The sequence below is a fragment of the Haliotis cracherodii genome, unplaced genomic scaffold (genome assembly GCF_022045235.1).
Source record: "Haliotis cracherodii isolate W230 unplaced genomic scaffold, xgHalCrac1.p SCAF_18, whole genome shotgun sequence".
NCBI lineage: Eukaryota > Metazoa > Mollusca > Gastropoda > Lepetellida > Haliotidae > Haliotis > Haliotis cracherodii.
Window position 1 is genome coordinate 27,869,865 of NW_027266273.1, and position 15,800 is coordinate 27,885,664.

The window sequence follows — 15,800 nt, forward strand, 5'->3', positions numbered from 1 at the left end:
ATATGTTGTGTCCCTTAATCTAAATTCAAACAATGGAAAAAATATCGCAAAAACGCATTGTACTGGACTACTGGTAAACAGTTACTGTCAAACGAGAAAGCGTTCAAGCGCTAAGCTTAACGCGTGAACCAACTGTGATACTAGTTTCGTTGTAGATGCGACGCATAAGATAAGCTGGGACCCGTCTCTAATATCACAATATACGCTTAGGACTGGTTCCTGGCAACCTATGCGCATCGTCAACTTGCGCCAATATAATTGTGATATGAGAGACGGGGCCCAGCTCACGGCATTTGGTAGTCTCTTTGCGCTCTGTCAATTCTTATCTATAGACGGATCCCAGCATACTAACCCCAAGCTCCTGCCAGCGAATCAAGGTGTTGTGCTCTGGGACAGAGTTTCAACCACACTGTCATACCGGCGTTGACATTGGTCAAAAGGTTTTGTTCGGGAGAGGCGGAAACTCGTGACAAGTATCTGAAATGGTGAGACAATATTGTGTCGTCAGAATTACTGTGCTGTGTAGCATTTGGGAGCTTACAGGGTCATATGTTTCAGGAAAATATTGATGCAACAAGAGACATTATCGGTATACTATATGGTCTCTGATGCAAGTTGCAACCTACACAAGATTTAGATTTCTCATTTCTCTTACGAAGACTGGAATCAGAATGATAAATGGATGAGAGTTAGCCATGACTTAGTATTGTAGTATTTATACCCCATACAACATTCAATACATTCAGTGTAATTTGTCAAAAGAAAATAGTGTTATTAATTTTAGTGTCCTTGATATAATGACCGAAAGTAGAAAGGGACAACTGTTCTTGCTGCAGTGTATGCCAATCACTCCAGTGAGTGAAGTAGTGTTAATCTCAGATATATATATATATATGAGAGTGATAAGCCTCAGCTGAAGTGTATGGAGCCGTCCGCTGCTCCCTTAAAGGCCGGGCATGGAGTCATCTCAGATCCTTTCATAGATGACATCCTTACCTTGTCAGTGTAGCAGGGCATGGAGTCATCTCAGATCCTTTCACAGATGACATCCTTACCTTGTCAGTGTAGCAAGGCATGGAGTCATCTCACAAATGACACCCTTACCTTGTCAGTGTAGCAGGGTGTGGAGTCATCCCACAAATGACATCCTTACCATGTCAGTGTAGCAGGCCATGGAGTCATCTCAGATCCTTTCACAGATGACATCCTTACCTTGTCAGTGTAGCAAGGCATGGAGTCATCTCACAAATGACACCCTTACCTTGTCAGTGTAGCAGGGTGTGGAGTCATCCCACAAATGACATCCTTACCATGTCAGTGTAGCAGGGTGTGGAGTCATCCCACGGAGGACATCCTTGCCTTGTCAGTGTAGCAAGGCATGGTGTCATCCTACAGAGGACATCCTTGCATTGTCAGTGCAGCAGGGCTCGGTGTCATCCTACAGAGGACATCCTTGCATTGTCAGTGTAGCAGGGCTTGGTGACTTGGTGACTCTGCTGGCTGTAAAAGGTGACTCTGCTGGCTGTAAAAGGTGACTCTTCTTGCTGTAAAAGGTGACTCTGCTGGCTGTAAAAGGTGACTCTGCTTGCTGTAAAAGGTGACTCTGCTTGCTGTAAAATGTGACTCTGCTGGCTGTAAAAGGTGACTCTGCTTGCTGTAAAAGGTGACTCTGCTTGCCATAAAACATGATTCACCGATTCAATCACTTTATTTTCCAGGCGTCACCTACAAAAGAAACGATCTTGGCCACAGCTAGGAAATTCATCTCTTTCATCAATAAATGTCCATCTCCATTTCACGGTCAGTGGAACTAGAAATTAGGCGTTCAAACATTTCTGGATAGTTCCTTGTTATCAATCATTCCAAGCACATTCATTCTTTTATGGTTTCAAACAGCCCATCGTTAAATGTCCTATTGTGAAGTCGACTGTATGGGGCTGTTGTATATTTTGGGACCAGGGCCACATTTCACAAAGCGATCCAAGTGCTAAGGTGATCACTCCTCCCATACTTTAACATAGATTAAGGACAACAGTAGACCTACAATTGCTTTGTGGAATGGGGCCCTGCAATGCCTAGTTCTGGAGTGTCCTGTGATGTCCCACGCAGTAAGCCCTGTAGGGAGCTGGTTAATTGGGCTTAACTCTGTTGCTTGTCATGGAGGACAATTAACTTGGATCAGGTGGAAAGAACTTAACACTAGCCCACTAGCCCAGGGCTAGTACACATTCCTGCAGAATGGTACAAATTCCAAGTTTCCCCATTGTGTTAACATTACGAGAGCACTTTATCTCTACTGGGGCTAGTAACGTTATTGAGCTAATTCTAACCCTGCTTGGTGTGTTATGGGGCATCGTACATTGGGCCAACAGAGTGGAATGATGCTCATTATATCAACCACTGGATTATCCAGTTCAGATTATTGTTTATAGGTCACTGTGACATAGCTGGAAACGTGCTTGCTGCAGCATTCAACTAAACAAACTTTACACCTGTCTGTGAGTTACATGTGTCACGAACATGGTGTGCAGGCGTTTACAACCTGAACAATCTCATTAAAATTAGACCTTAGTTCTCGCTACCGCTTAACAAAGATCTGAAGACATCCCATTAGGGGTCACGTCAGAACGATCTTTCATCCAACTAATCAGAGCGTCGCTTACCAGATTATGAAAGTGACAGTCGGATTGTGATTTCTAATCATGCAACCTCGAAAACTTTAACATGGGGTATTCCAAACGATAGTTACGGGTTTAACGACTGAATTCTTACAATCTAGAACATCTATTAGCCATTCCAGAATGTTTTTTGTGTTCAGGTTTCAAATTTGTAAGCAAGAATTTGTCAAAATACGTTTCAAAGTGTAGTCGCCAATTTGAAATTAGTGCAGTAAAAGACGAGAGAGCTGCCTTCTGATTGGTCATTCCATTGGTCGATCAAAGTTCGCGCAAGGTCGGTCTGACGTGACACGTAATGGGATGTCCTCAGATCTTAGTTTAGCGGTAGCAAGAACTAAGATCTGATTTTAATGAGATTGCAATCTGAACGCACGAGGGCTGCAATGAATACGCTAAGAGGAGAATATGATTCGTATCATGTATATAGGGTAACATATAGAATATTAATTCACAAATTAAATAACAAGTCAGAAGTTGATGTATTATTTGTCATATTCAGCGAAACAATAACAACATAAATTATTTGACATCGTTTGTTAATTATCAATATATTGTACATTCATATACTGCACTTATGCAGGTACTAGTATCTGCTCAAATGTGACAATGACCAGTGACCACAATTACCGAATTCAATTCATGAATGGTTACGGTTCGATGCACCGAATATGTGAGTGAATCGTAACAGCCCACTTGACACATGCAATACATTAATCTTATGTTCTCAAGTACAAAGACTTCTAACATATGGTTATTTGATAATAGATCTGCTTTATGACCGCCGGTGGTTACAGCATGATAACGCAAATGTCAACAGGCCAAGTATGACGTGACAAGCAAATGACGTCATTTGAAAGACAATGATGTCTTGATGTCCGTTCAGGGCGGTTGACCGACTTGTATTGGTTTTAACAAGATGCAAACTGGCCAATCAGATAGCAGGATTTTATTTTGATTAACTATAAAGATATGTGACGGATCGGGTGGTCAGATTGACCGACGTGGTCGTTGCATCGTGTCCCAATTGTGTAGATTGATGCTCATGATGTTAGTCAGTGGATTGTTTGGTCCACACTTTATTATTTAAATACCTGAGTCAAATCGATGGAATATTGCACAGTGCGGCATTAAACAAACAAAACAAAACAAACACTGAAGATGATTGTTTACTGCAGCTGTGGAGGAAGTGAGGCAGAGGCTGGTGGCTGCTGGATTCAAGGAGCTGAGGGATGCGGAACGCTGGTCCATCAAACCAAACAACAAGGTATGGGGCATAGGGAACATGGAGAATTTCCAACAAAAACAGAACAAACTAAATCCGCTTGTTTTGATCAGGTGTTGTGGCACCACTAGCAACATGCTGTGTGAAAATACATGATGTGCCATCTTCCTGAGTGCAAGGGAGTTAACTGACTATAACAGTTCAGTTTCCACCCTTGCTGAACTAGGCTGGAATTATGGAGTTCAAATTTGGCTGGACTAACGAATCTATGCATAGTCCTGTCAAAATCGTGTCACAAAATTGACTTATGGTTTGTAAACTGTCATAAAGATTTTGGTCAATTGCAGGATTTGCAAAGCATGTGAACCATCTACCTAGCGTGGCCAGATATTTTCCAAATCTTTCCATGTGTTTAGTCAAGGTGCTCACGTGATTTGATGCACTTTGCAAAGTTAGACCTGTTTTATTACAACATAGATCTTGATTATCGATCAGATTGTCATGACTGGGTGCCATCTTTTTGTGTGAAGCAAAGGCAAGTGTTCATAGAGGTGGAATCTGATTGGTCAATATGAGAGACATAAAAGGGGCATAACTCGTAATAGCCACTGGTGGCACAACGATCAAGCCAAGAAATTCCAGCCTTGTTCAGCAAGGGTGGAAACGTTTACAGTCAGTTAACTCCCTTGCCTCTGAAAGATGAACTACACCAACATGAACTAGAAATCATGATAGCAGTGATACTGAGAAATTAGTGCATCATCCATACAGACTTTCATTAATCAGTGCCTACAAAAGGTCAACAGCATAGAGTGTCCGCCCCAGAGAGAGGGAAGGTCCGGGATTCGGCTCGGAGTCAGTATACTGTGTCTGAGTGGGGTATTCATGTTAAACTGCGGCATGGTATCTCAGTGAGCTAGCACTATAAATCGGCATCAGTCCAGACTAGTACAAGCAGCCACACACACACACGTGCATGCACGTCGCTATATAAGTGCTATAATCTTGGACGCGACGGTAACCCAATTTCACCTCACTTCAACAGCAGAACAAATAACTCTAATTGTAGATTTGCTGTGCCTGCCCTATAGCAACCCTCTCAGAAAAGTGTTGTTGAATTCGTGTTCAGGAAGGAAAGTAGACAAATGATGCAGCAATCATTAAATTAATGATGTTACTTCTTTCTTCTGCATCTTGTTAAATGAGATCCACTTTCCAAAACCATCTCAACTAGTTTGTCATGAAACATTTGTAGATTTTGTCAGCATGATGACTGTTATGTTGCGTGTTTCAGTATGTTTCAGATAATGATGAATGTTATGTTGTGTGTTTCAGTATGTTTCAGATAATGATGAATGTTATGTTGTGTGTTTCAGATAATGATGACTGTTATGTTGCGTGTTTCAGTATGTTTCAGTATGTTTCAGATAATGATGAATGTTATGTTGTGTGTTTCAGTATGTTTCAGATAATGATGAATGTGATGTTGTGTGTTTCAGTATGTTTCAGATAAGGATGAATGTTATGTTGTGTGTTTCAGATAATGATGACTGTTATGTTGTATGTTTCAGTATGTTTCAGATAATGATGAATGTTATGTTGTGTGTTTCAGTACTTTGTCACCAAGAATCAGTCCACCATCATTGCCTTTGCCGTCGGGGGACAGTACAAGCCAGGGAACCCATTCAGCATTGTTGGGGCTCACACCGACAGCCCTTGTTTCAAGGTACACTTGTCGTATAGTATCAGGTCAGTGTTGTAATCAGACAGCTCTTGCTTCAAGGTACACTTTTCATGTAGCATCAGGTCAGTGTTGTAATCAGACAGCTCTTGCTTCAAAGTACACTGGCCACTTGTCACATAGCATCAGGTCAGTGTTGTAATCAGACAGCTCTTGCTTCAAAGTACACTGGCCACTTGTCACATAGCATCAGGTCAGTGTTGTAATCAGACAGCTCCTGCTTCAAGGTACACTTGTCACATAGCATCGGGTCAGTGTTGTAATCAGACAGCGCTTGCTTCAAGGTACACTTGTCATATAGCATCAGGTCAGTGTTGTAATCAGACAGCTCTTGCTTCAAGGTACACTTGTCACATAGCATCAGGTCAGTGTTGTAATCAGACAGCTCTTGCTTCAAGGTACACTTGTCACATAGCATCAGGTCAGTGTTGTAATCAGACAGCTCTTGCTTCAAAGTACACTGGCCACTTGTCACATAGCATCAGGTCAGTGTTGTAATCAGACAGCTCTTGCTTCAAAGTACACTGGACACTTGTCATATAGCATCAGGTCAGTGTTGTAATCAGACAGCTCTTGATTCAAAGTATACTGGACACTCGTCATATAGCATCAGGTCAGTGTTGTAATCAGACAGCTCTTGCTTCAAAGTACACTGGCCACTTGTCACATAGCATCAGGTCAGTGTTGTAATCAGACAGCTCTTGCTTCAAGGTACACTGGCCACTTGTCACATAGCATCAGGTCAGTGTTGTAATCAGACAGCTCTTGCTTCAAGGTACACTGGCCACTTGTCACATAGCATCAGGTCAGTGTTGTAATCAGACAGCTCTTGCTTCAAGGTACACTGGACACTTGTCATATAGCATCAGGTCAGTGTTGTAATCAGACACCTCTTGCTTCAAGGTACACTGGACACTTGTCACATAGCATCAGGTCAGTGTTGTAATCAGACAGCTCTTGCTTCAAAGTACACTGGCCACTTGTCACATAGCATCAGGTCAGTGTTGTAATCAGACAGCTCTTGCTTCAAGGTACACTTGTCACATAGCTTCGGGCGGTTTGGATGATCTGGTATTCTAGTGGTTAAAGTGTTTGCTCGTCACGCCGATGAGCCGGGTTTGATTCCCGACATGGGTACAGTGTGTGAAGCCCATTTCTGGAATATTGCTAAAAGCGGCGTAAAACCATACTCACTCACTCACTCACTCACTCAGGTCAGTGTTGTAATCAGACAGCTCTTGCTTCAAAGTACTGTGGTCACTAGTTTTAACAATCAGCTCAATGTTGTAAAGTTTTTTAATGCAATCGTGGATATCCAGGTAATATATTTTTTGCAGGTGAAGCCCATCTCTGGGAGGGTGAAGAGTGGCTACTGTATGGTAGGAGTGGAGCCATACGGTGGGGGAATCTGGCACACCTGGATTGATCGTGACCTGACAGTGGCAGGCCGAGTCCTGGTCAAGGTGAGTCTCTGGTCCAACTGTGTGATGGAATTTGATCCAACCCTGGAAGGACCTTGGTCCAACACAAACAAGTAACTGAATGTATGTGTAGCCAGTACAAGCTGGGCCACTCTCCCAGTAACTGTATGTATGTGTAGCCAGTACAAGCTGGGTCACTCTCCCAGTAACTATGTATGTGTAGCCAGTACAAGCAGGGCCACTCTCCCAGTAACTGTATGTATGTGTAGCCAGTACAAGCTGGGTCACTCTCCCAGCAACTGTATGTATGTGTAGCCAGTACAAGCAGGGCCACTCTCCAAGTAACTGTATGTATGTGTAGCCAGTACAAGCAGGGCCACTCTCCCAGTAACTGTATGTATGTGTAGCCAGTACAAGCAGGGCCACTCTCCCAGCAACTGTATGTATGTGTAGCCAGTACAAGCTGGGCCACTCTCCCGCTAACTGTATGTATGTGTAGCCAGTATGAGCTGGGCCACTCTCCCGCTAACTGTATGTATGTGTAGCCAGTACGAGCTGGGCCACTCTCCCGCTAACTGTATGTATGTGTAGCCAGTACGAGCTGGGCCACTCTCCCGCTAACTGTATGTTTATGCCAGTATGACAAAGATACCGACGTGTGCAATGTTTCAGGAGGGGGATAAGATCAACCATCACCTTGTGCACGTCCAGCGCCCGATCCTGAGGATTCCCAACCTGGCCATCCACTTGCAGAGGGAGATGAACGACAGCTTTGGACCCAACAAGGAGAACCATCTGTAAGTAGCAGCAGAGGAGGAGGGCCCACGTACACATCCTGGTGTCCCCTCACGTCACCTTGGTACACATCCTGGTGTCCCCTCACATCACCTGGGCCCACGTACACATCCTGCTGTCCCCTCACATCACCTGGGTACACATCCTGGTGTCCCCTCACATCACCTGGGTACACATCCTGGTGTCCCCTCACATCACCTGGGTACACATCCTGGTGTCCCCTCACATCACCTGGGTACACATCCTGGTGTCCCCTCACATCACCTGGGCCCACGTACACATCCTGGTGTCCTCTTACATCACCTGGGCCCACGTACACATCCTGGTGTCCCCTCACATCACCTGGGCCCACGTACACATCCTGGTGTCCCCTCACATCACCTGGGCCCTCGTACACATCCTGGTGTCCCCTCACATCACCTGGGCCCTTGTACACATCCTGGTGTCCCCTCACATCATCTGGGCCCACGTACACATCCTGGTGTCCCCTCACATCACCTGGGCCCTTGTACACATCCTGGTGTCCCCTCACATCACCTGGGTACACATCTTGGTGTCCCCTCACATCACCTGGGCCCTCGTACACATCCTGGTGTCCCCTCACATCACCTGGGCCCACGTACACATCCTGGTGTCCCCTCACATCACCTGGGTACACATCCTGGTGTCCCCTCACATCACCTGGGCCCTCGTACACATCCTGGTGTCCCTTCACATCACCTGGGTACACATCCTGGTGTCCCCTCACATCACCTGGGCCCACGTACACATCCTGGTGTCCCCTCACATCACCTGGGTACACATCCTGGTGTCCCCTCACATCACCTGGGTACACATCCTGGTGTCCCCTAACATCACCTGGGCCCTCATACACATCCTGGTGTCCCCTCACATCACCTGGGCACTCTCCTGCTTGTCTTAAAGAGCAATCATGTTTGATTGTTTGACTTGTAATCAGACCTGACTGTGGAGGATGATGGTCATTCTTTCAGTAAATGATAGACGTGGACCAGAGTTTGTTATTTTCAGACACCAGTGGCTTAAGACGTCATTTATAAACACCTGTCCGCATTTTCATGACAGATTGTTGTTTGATGTATTGCTGATCTTGTGACTATCGTGTTTAAACATGTGTGACCGGTATGATTGTATTATAGGATACAATTTTATCATGAATGTTCTGGTGAGCTATGGAGTTGTATTTAACCGCCATGACCTAGGTGAAGGGTTATTGGCAAGTTCCTCTGCCATGTCCGCTGATAGTTGTCGTTTGTTTGCAGGTGCCCCGTGATCGCCTCAGCCGTACAGTCAGAGTTGCAAGGCCTCCCGAAACAGTCCGAGGCTGACGTCACACAGAAAACTCAGGTACAAGGCAACATCTCTTCCCAGTCGTCATAGGCGACGTGATTTGCTGTGCTGAGTCGCGTCCCTTGGGCCTGCCAGAAACCTATGATTGTGGGTCCGAATCCCAGTTCGCCTGGATTATGTTTGTAGGTTTTTCAAACCATACCCATATTCTAGGGTTTCACCAAAGTTGTTAACATCTGAGACCTGCATCATTTCAGGTTTTCCTCCAATATTAAGCTGACAAGCCGCAATTTAAATACTGTTAAAAGCGGCTTTAAACCCATCTCACCCATCTCACCCATCTCACCCACTCACTCACTCACTCACTCAAGAATATCTTGGCAGGGGAGGCTACAAATGGGCTCCACACATGTTAGGAATCGAAGCCAGGCCTTAGGCGTGACGAGCGAAGCTCTCCAACCTTAAGGCTACCCCGGACCCAGTCACTGCAGTTACTTTTATAATCTAGTTGATGCTGATATTCATTGCTTTTGATAGAGATCAAAATGAATATTTTGGGGTGTATTATTACAAATAGGGGACAGTCAAGTGCCGAACTGATTTACCAAAGAGGTCTTACGATCCCTGGCAGTTGTTGATACTGTGTCTGTGATGTTGCAGGCAGAGAAGCACGCCCCGGCGCTGGTCAAGCTGATTTGTGAAGAGCTGAACATTAAACCCGATCAGATGCTCGACTTCGAACTGTGCCTGGCGGACACACAGCCTGCTGTAAGTGGCATAGTTTGTAGTTTCAGTTTTGACAAATCTAGCTTCTAATTGTGGAATACGACTGCAGATATTTCAAGAATTTGTATTTTGAGTCTGAAGAAAACAAGATTCCTTCAGGTTCCTTGTCCTTGCAGGCAATTGGTGGGGCACTGGAGGAGTTTATTTTTTCTGCCCGACTCGACAACCTGTTCAACGCCTATGCAGCATGTGAGGTAAGATCATGTGTGAAAAAGAACCACAAACTGAGTGTCACCCAGAGCTAGTTGTAAGGAAGGTATCCTGAAATGAGTGTCACCCATAACTAGTTGTAGGGAAGGTATCCTGAAATGAGTGTCACCCATAGCTAGTTGTAAGGAAGGTATCCTGAAATGAGTGTCACCCAGAGCTAGTTGTAAGGAAGGTATCCTGAAATGAGTGTCACCCAGAGCTAGTTGTAAGGAAGGTGTCCTGAAATGAGTGTCACCCAGAGCTAGTTGTAAGGAAGGTATCCTGAAATGAGTGTCACCCAGAGCTAGTTGTAAGGAAGGTATCCTGAAATGAGTGTCACCCAGAGCTAGTTGTAAGGAAGGTATCCTGAAATGAGTGTCACCCAGAGCTAGTTGTAAGGAAGGTGTCCTGAAATGAGTGTCACCCAGAGCTAGTTGTAAGGAAGGTATCCTGAAATGAGTGTCACCCAGAGCTAGTTGTAAGGAAGGTATCCTGAAATGAGTGTCACCCAGAGCTAGTTGTAAGGAAGGTGTCCTGAAATGAGTGTCACCCAGAGCTAGTTGTAAGGAAGGTATCCTGAAATGAGTGTCACCCAGAGCTAGTTGTAAGGAAGGTATCCTGAAATGAGTGTCACCCAGAGCTAGTTGTAAGGAAGGTAGTGTTCAGCGGTTCACCTGTCTTTATGCTTCAGGCATTGGTCGAGTCCTGCAGTAACGAGAGCCTTGCTGCAGACCCCAGCATCCGAATGATCAGCCTGTTCGATAATGAGGAGGTGAGTGAAGTATAGCATATTATTAATTGGAGGATATTTACGACTTCCGCAAAACAAAATTTCTGTCTTGGTAATTATCAAGAGTAGGACGGTGGGGTTCGCCGAGTGTTCACACTTTTCAACTGTTGGTAGTTGAGTTTGCTTGATTCTCCATGATTTTAGCCAGTTTGTTACTGTCCTTGTATGCTGCTGTATTCTGTGTTATGTTACCATGTGATTAGTTATAACACATTACAGTGTTCCCGGGCTATTGCGCTCTTCTATATAGCTCTAACTCGGGTTATAGCCCATAGTAAACTCAAGTTTTGCACTGACATGACGTTTTTTCCCCATCGCTGTATAATGAGTTATAATTAGGGAGCGTTATAGACAATCAGTGGAAGAACAGAGGTGGAGTTGTAGAGGGTATTTGGACCCTAAGGTAGTGTTGTAGAGTCATAGTATTTCAAATAGTGCAGACTCAATAACATTTTCAATTGGTCATAAAGGTTGGGTCCCAGAGTGCACAGGGAGCTCAGTCTACCTTTCAAGAACTGGTTCTGCGTCGCATCAGCTCCAGTCCGGACAACCAAACAGCCTTTGAGGAAGCCATTGCTCGGTCGTACATGATCAGCGCGGACCAAGCCCATGCTGTTCATCCCAACTACTCGTGAGTTGATTTATCCGCTGTGTTAGACTGGCTTTACTTTACACAAACAGCTTTTAATTCTAATCAAACGTAGGTCGTGGTTATGGCTGCAAGTATGCCAAAATCACGATTTAGCATTCCTGTTTGTATTGTATTAAAAACAAGGGAGGGAAGCAGTGTTAGCATTAAGTCTCCTAGGATCCTTAATGTATGTCAGTGTTTACTCTCGGAACCTCAGTGACCTCAGAGGTCACTGACCTCCCTCATTCATTGTTAGGACATTCAGATATGATCCTTGCTTTTTTCCAGAGAGAAGCATGAATGCAACCACCAGCCATCATTCCACAAGGTGAGTACTAACACAGTCCAGACCTTGTTCGTGTCATTACATGGAGACCTCTTGACTGGACAACTGGTTGCAAAATCACATTAGTTTTTTAAAGAGTCTTTTTGTAAGATCATCTAATGTTCATATGATTGACGTTTCTCAGAAATATTGCTTCTTTTCATGTAGGGTATTGTCCTAAAGTTCAATGGCAACCAGCGCTATGCAACCACTGCGATCACTGCTACAATCCTGAGAGAGGTGGCAAAGCGTGTTGGAGCTCCACTGCAGGTAAGTTGTGACAGGTGTCGGTACAGGTGTTTGATGAAGGGTGAGAGATGACAGGTGTCGGTACAGGTGTGTGATGAAGGGTGAGAGATGACAGGTGTCGGTACAGGTGTGTGATGAAGGATGAGAGATGACAGGTGTCGGTACAGGTGTTTGATGAAGGGTGAGAGATGACAGGTGTCGGTACAGGTGTGTGATGAAGGGTGAGAGATGACAGGTGTCGGTACAGGTGTGTGATGAAGGATAAGAGATGACAGGTGTCGGTACAGGTGTGTGATGAAGGATGAGAGATGACAGGTGTCGGTACAGGTGTTTGATGAAGGGTGAGAGATGACAGGTGTCGGTACAGGTGTGTGATGAAGGGTGAGAGATGACAGGTGTCGGTACAGGTGTGTGATGAAGGATGAGAGATGACAGGTGTCGGTACTGGTGTGTGATGAAGGGTGAGAGATGACAGGTGTCGGTACAGGTGTGTGATGAAGGGTGAGAGATGACAGGTGTCGGTACAGATGTGTGTTGAAGGGTGATAGATGACAGGTGTCGGTACAGGTGTGTGATGAAGGGTGAGAGATGACAGGTGTCGGTACAGGTGTGTGATGAAGGGTGAGAGATGACAGGTGTTGGTACAGGTGTGTGATGAAGGATTATAGATGACAGGTGTCGGTACAGGTGTGTGATGAAGGGTGAGAGATGACAGGTGTTGGTACAGGTGTGTGATGAAGGGTGAGAGATGACAGGTGTTGGTACAGGTGTCAGTACAGGTGTTTGATAAAGGGTGAGAGATGACAGGTGTCGGTACAGGTGTGTGATGAAGGATGAGAGATGACAGGTGTTGGTACAGGTGTGTGATGAAGGGTGAGAGATGACAGGTGTTGGTACAGGTGTCGGTACAGGTGTGTGATGAAGGGTGAGAGATGACAGGTGTCGGTACAGGTGTGTGATGAAGGGTGAGAGATGACAGGTGTTGGTACAGGTGTGTGATGAAGGATTATAGATGACAGGTGTCGGTACAGGTGTGTGATGAAGGGTGAGAGATGACAGGTGTTGGTACAGGTGTGTGATGAAGGGTGAGAGATGACAGGTGTTGGTACAGGTGTCGGTACAGGTGTTTGATGAAGGGTGAGAGATGACAGGTGTCGGTACAGGTGTCGGTACAGGTATTTGATGAAGGGTGAGAGATGACAGGTGTCGGTACAGGTGTGTGATGAAGGGTGAGAGATAACACTACAGGTGAAAGTTGAGAGACTGACGAACAAAACATTTGCAATACTGCATGAAGAAGATAACGTGGGTATCAATGTTAACATGTTTAAATACTGGAACTTGGACCCAGGTTTCAAGGATATATCAGTGCTGCAATAGATGATATGTAACAACAGTCATTGTGCAAAGATTGTATTGCGGTACAGGGTGCTGGTCAGCTATTGGGTAGTATCCACAGGACGAGCAGATTTTTGAAGGTTTGAACAACACTATAGACAGTGATGATGTGTAATTCACAGGACATCGTGGTAAGAAACGACTCTCCGTGCGGGTCGACTATCGGTCCTATCATGTCCGCCAAGCTGGGGATGCAGACCATAGATGTTGGGGCGCCACAACTCAGCATGCACTCCATCCGGGAGATGGGATGCACATCCAGCGTCCACCAGGCCATTGTGCTCTTCCAGGTCTGTTTGTTTGTTTGTTTGTTGTTTAACACCGCACTCAGCAATATTTCGGCTATATGACAGTGGTCTGTAAATAATCAAGTCTGGCCCAGACAATCCAGTGATTGATATCATCAGCATCGATCGACGCTTCAGGATACGATGACATGCATCAATTAAGTCAGCGAGCCTGATCACTCGAGTCCGTTAGTCGCCTCTTACCACAAGCATATTCTTCCAGGTTAATTGGCGCTTCACACAGTTTAATCCAATACAAGACGTATCTGCATAATATCTGACAAACCCTGCATAGCGACCAGTCATCCTGAAGGCATGGACATGTGTTCATGCTTTCAACCACTGGTTTGCTCGATCTTTTGCTGATTGATGTGGCTGTCATATTGCTGACTAAGGCACAAAACAAGATTGGCACAATCACTCTCTCACTCACTAACAATCTCACTCACTCATCCACACTCACCCGCTCTTCCACACTCACTCACTCATTCACTCACACTCACTCCCAGACACACACACACACACACACACTCTCATCCACCCACCCTTTCACGCACTCACTAAATCACTCACTCATCCTACCACTCACTCACTCCCTCAGCCACCCACTCACTCACTCACACACTTACCCACTCAACTTTTTCACTCACTCATCCAACCACCCACACTCTCCCTCACCAACTCTCTCCCTTTCTCACTTATCCACCCACTCACTCAAAAAACAACACACACACACACACACACACACACACACACACACACACACTCACACACTTACCCACTCAACTTATTCACTCACTCATCCAACCACCCACACTCTCCCTCACCAACTCTCTCCCTTTCTCACTCACCCACCCACTCACTCAAACAAAAAACACTCATTCACGCACGCACGAACGCATCCACCCAACCATCCACTTACTCACTCACTCACTGTTGCTGTTGCAGGGTTTCTTTGAGCACTACCCTGCTGTGGCTGCCTCCCTCAACTTCTAGACAACGTCCTGGACGCCATCAGATGCACACAGCATCAGCATCACGTCACCATGCAGTGCCACACCACCTCCAACTTTAGTTTGGCATCATCTATGCAGAATTTCTAATTTCCTGGGAGAGTCTCCTAGCAGTGTGTTAGCAGTAATATGTTAATGTCTTTGTTTCTCCATGAATTTACTAGTAAAAATAGTATTTATTTGTTGAAATATTAATGAATGTAGCATAAACACTTCTTGTGATATTCAGATTGTATATGTGGAATTGTTATGGTAACAGGTGCTGTAACTTCACCTGGGGTATAGGAACGCTAGTGTCCATCACCTAGAAACATCTGTATACTGGCTGCCTTGTATGACCTTCACCTTGCTTCACTCAGAGTGAAGTGGACATTCAGTCCAAGACATCTTCGTCATACCATTCTAAGTCTACGTTAAGACACAGAAGTTACAACAACCACAGCACTGAGATTGTGGAACAAGGCCTCAAGATGTTGTAAACAACCGTCATTAATCTCGATCAAAGTACGTAAGTTGCGACAGTAGTAAGATGGCAAACATTAATCAAACCATTATTATGAAATTGGCCTTTTGTGTTGATTCTCATGAAATCCAACTGTGTGCTGTATTCATATTTGTCAAGAATACTTGAAAAAAGAATTGTCCAGAGATGTGTGCACATAAGTATATTGTATTCTATTAAATTGGTGATTTTTGAGGCATGTCTTTGTCATATTTCCTTGACACCAGTTTCGGCATGCATGTGGACCAGAGATCTTAAAGGGCAAGGAACGTCAACACAGCAACGTCAACACAGCAACGTCAACACAGCAACGTGACAGATTGTAATACTTTAGGGCATTACTGAATCACAAATAGTTGACCGAAATTATATTTGAAAAACAAAAAAATTTGAAACAGATGATAAAAACATGACATACAAAATCATGCACCAAACGAAACATTCCTCCAATTAGGGGATTCCCCC

The 15,800-nt window shown here is 44.9% G+C and overlaps 1 protein-coding gene across 1 annotated transcript; it reads left to right on the forward strand.

The window, feature by feature from the left end:
• The first annotated feature begins 323 nt into the window (after positions 1-323).
• Positions 324-15,516, forward strand: LOC139465492 (aspartyl aminopeptidase-like). The gene is made up of 15 exons (XM_071247213.1): positions 324-485; positions 1,719-1,800; positions 3,854-3,942; positions 5,513-5,626; positions 6,979-7,104; positions 7,735-7,859; positions 9,138-9,222; positions 9,826-9,933; positions 10,068-10,145; positions 10,832-10,912; positions 11,401-11,561; positions 11,850-11,889; positions 12,055-12,156; positions 13,656-13,823; positions 14,769-15,516. The coding sequence occupies exons 1-15, from the start codon at positions 483-485 to the stop codon at positions 14,814-14,816; spliced, it is 1,410 nt and encodes a 469-aa protein (XP_071103314.1). The 5' UTR covers positions 324-482; the 3' UTR covers positions 14,817-15,516.
• Positions 15,517-15,800: the final 284 nt, after the last annotated feature.

Excerpts from the sequence above, each read along its gene's own strand:
- LOC139465492 (XM_071247213.1), top strand. Across the intron at positions 7,105-7,734 it reads CAGGCCGAGTCCTGGTCAAG|GAGGGGGATAAGATCAACCA; the intron begins GTGAGTCTCTGG and ends GCAATGTTTCAG. Across the intron at positions 12,157-13,655 it reads GTGTTGGAGCTCCACTGCAG|GACATCGTGGTAAGAAACGA; the intron begins GTAAGTTGTGAC and ends TGTAATTCACAG.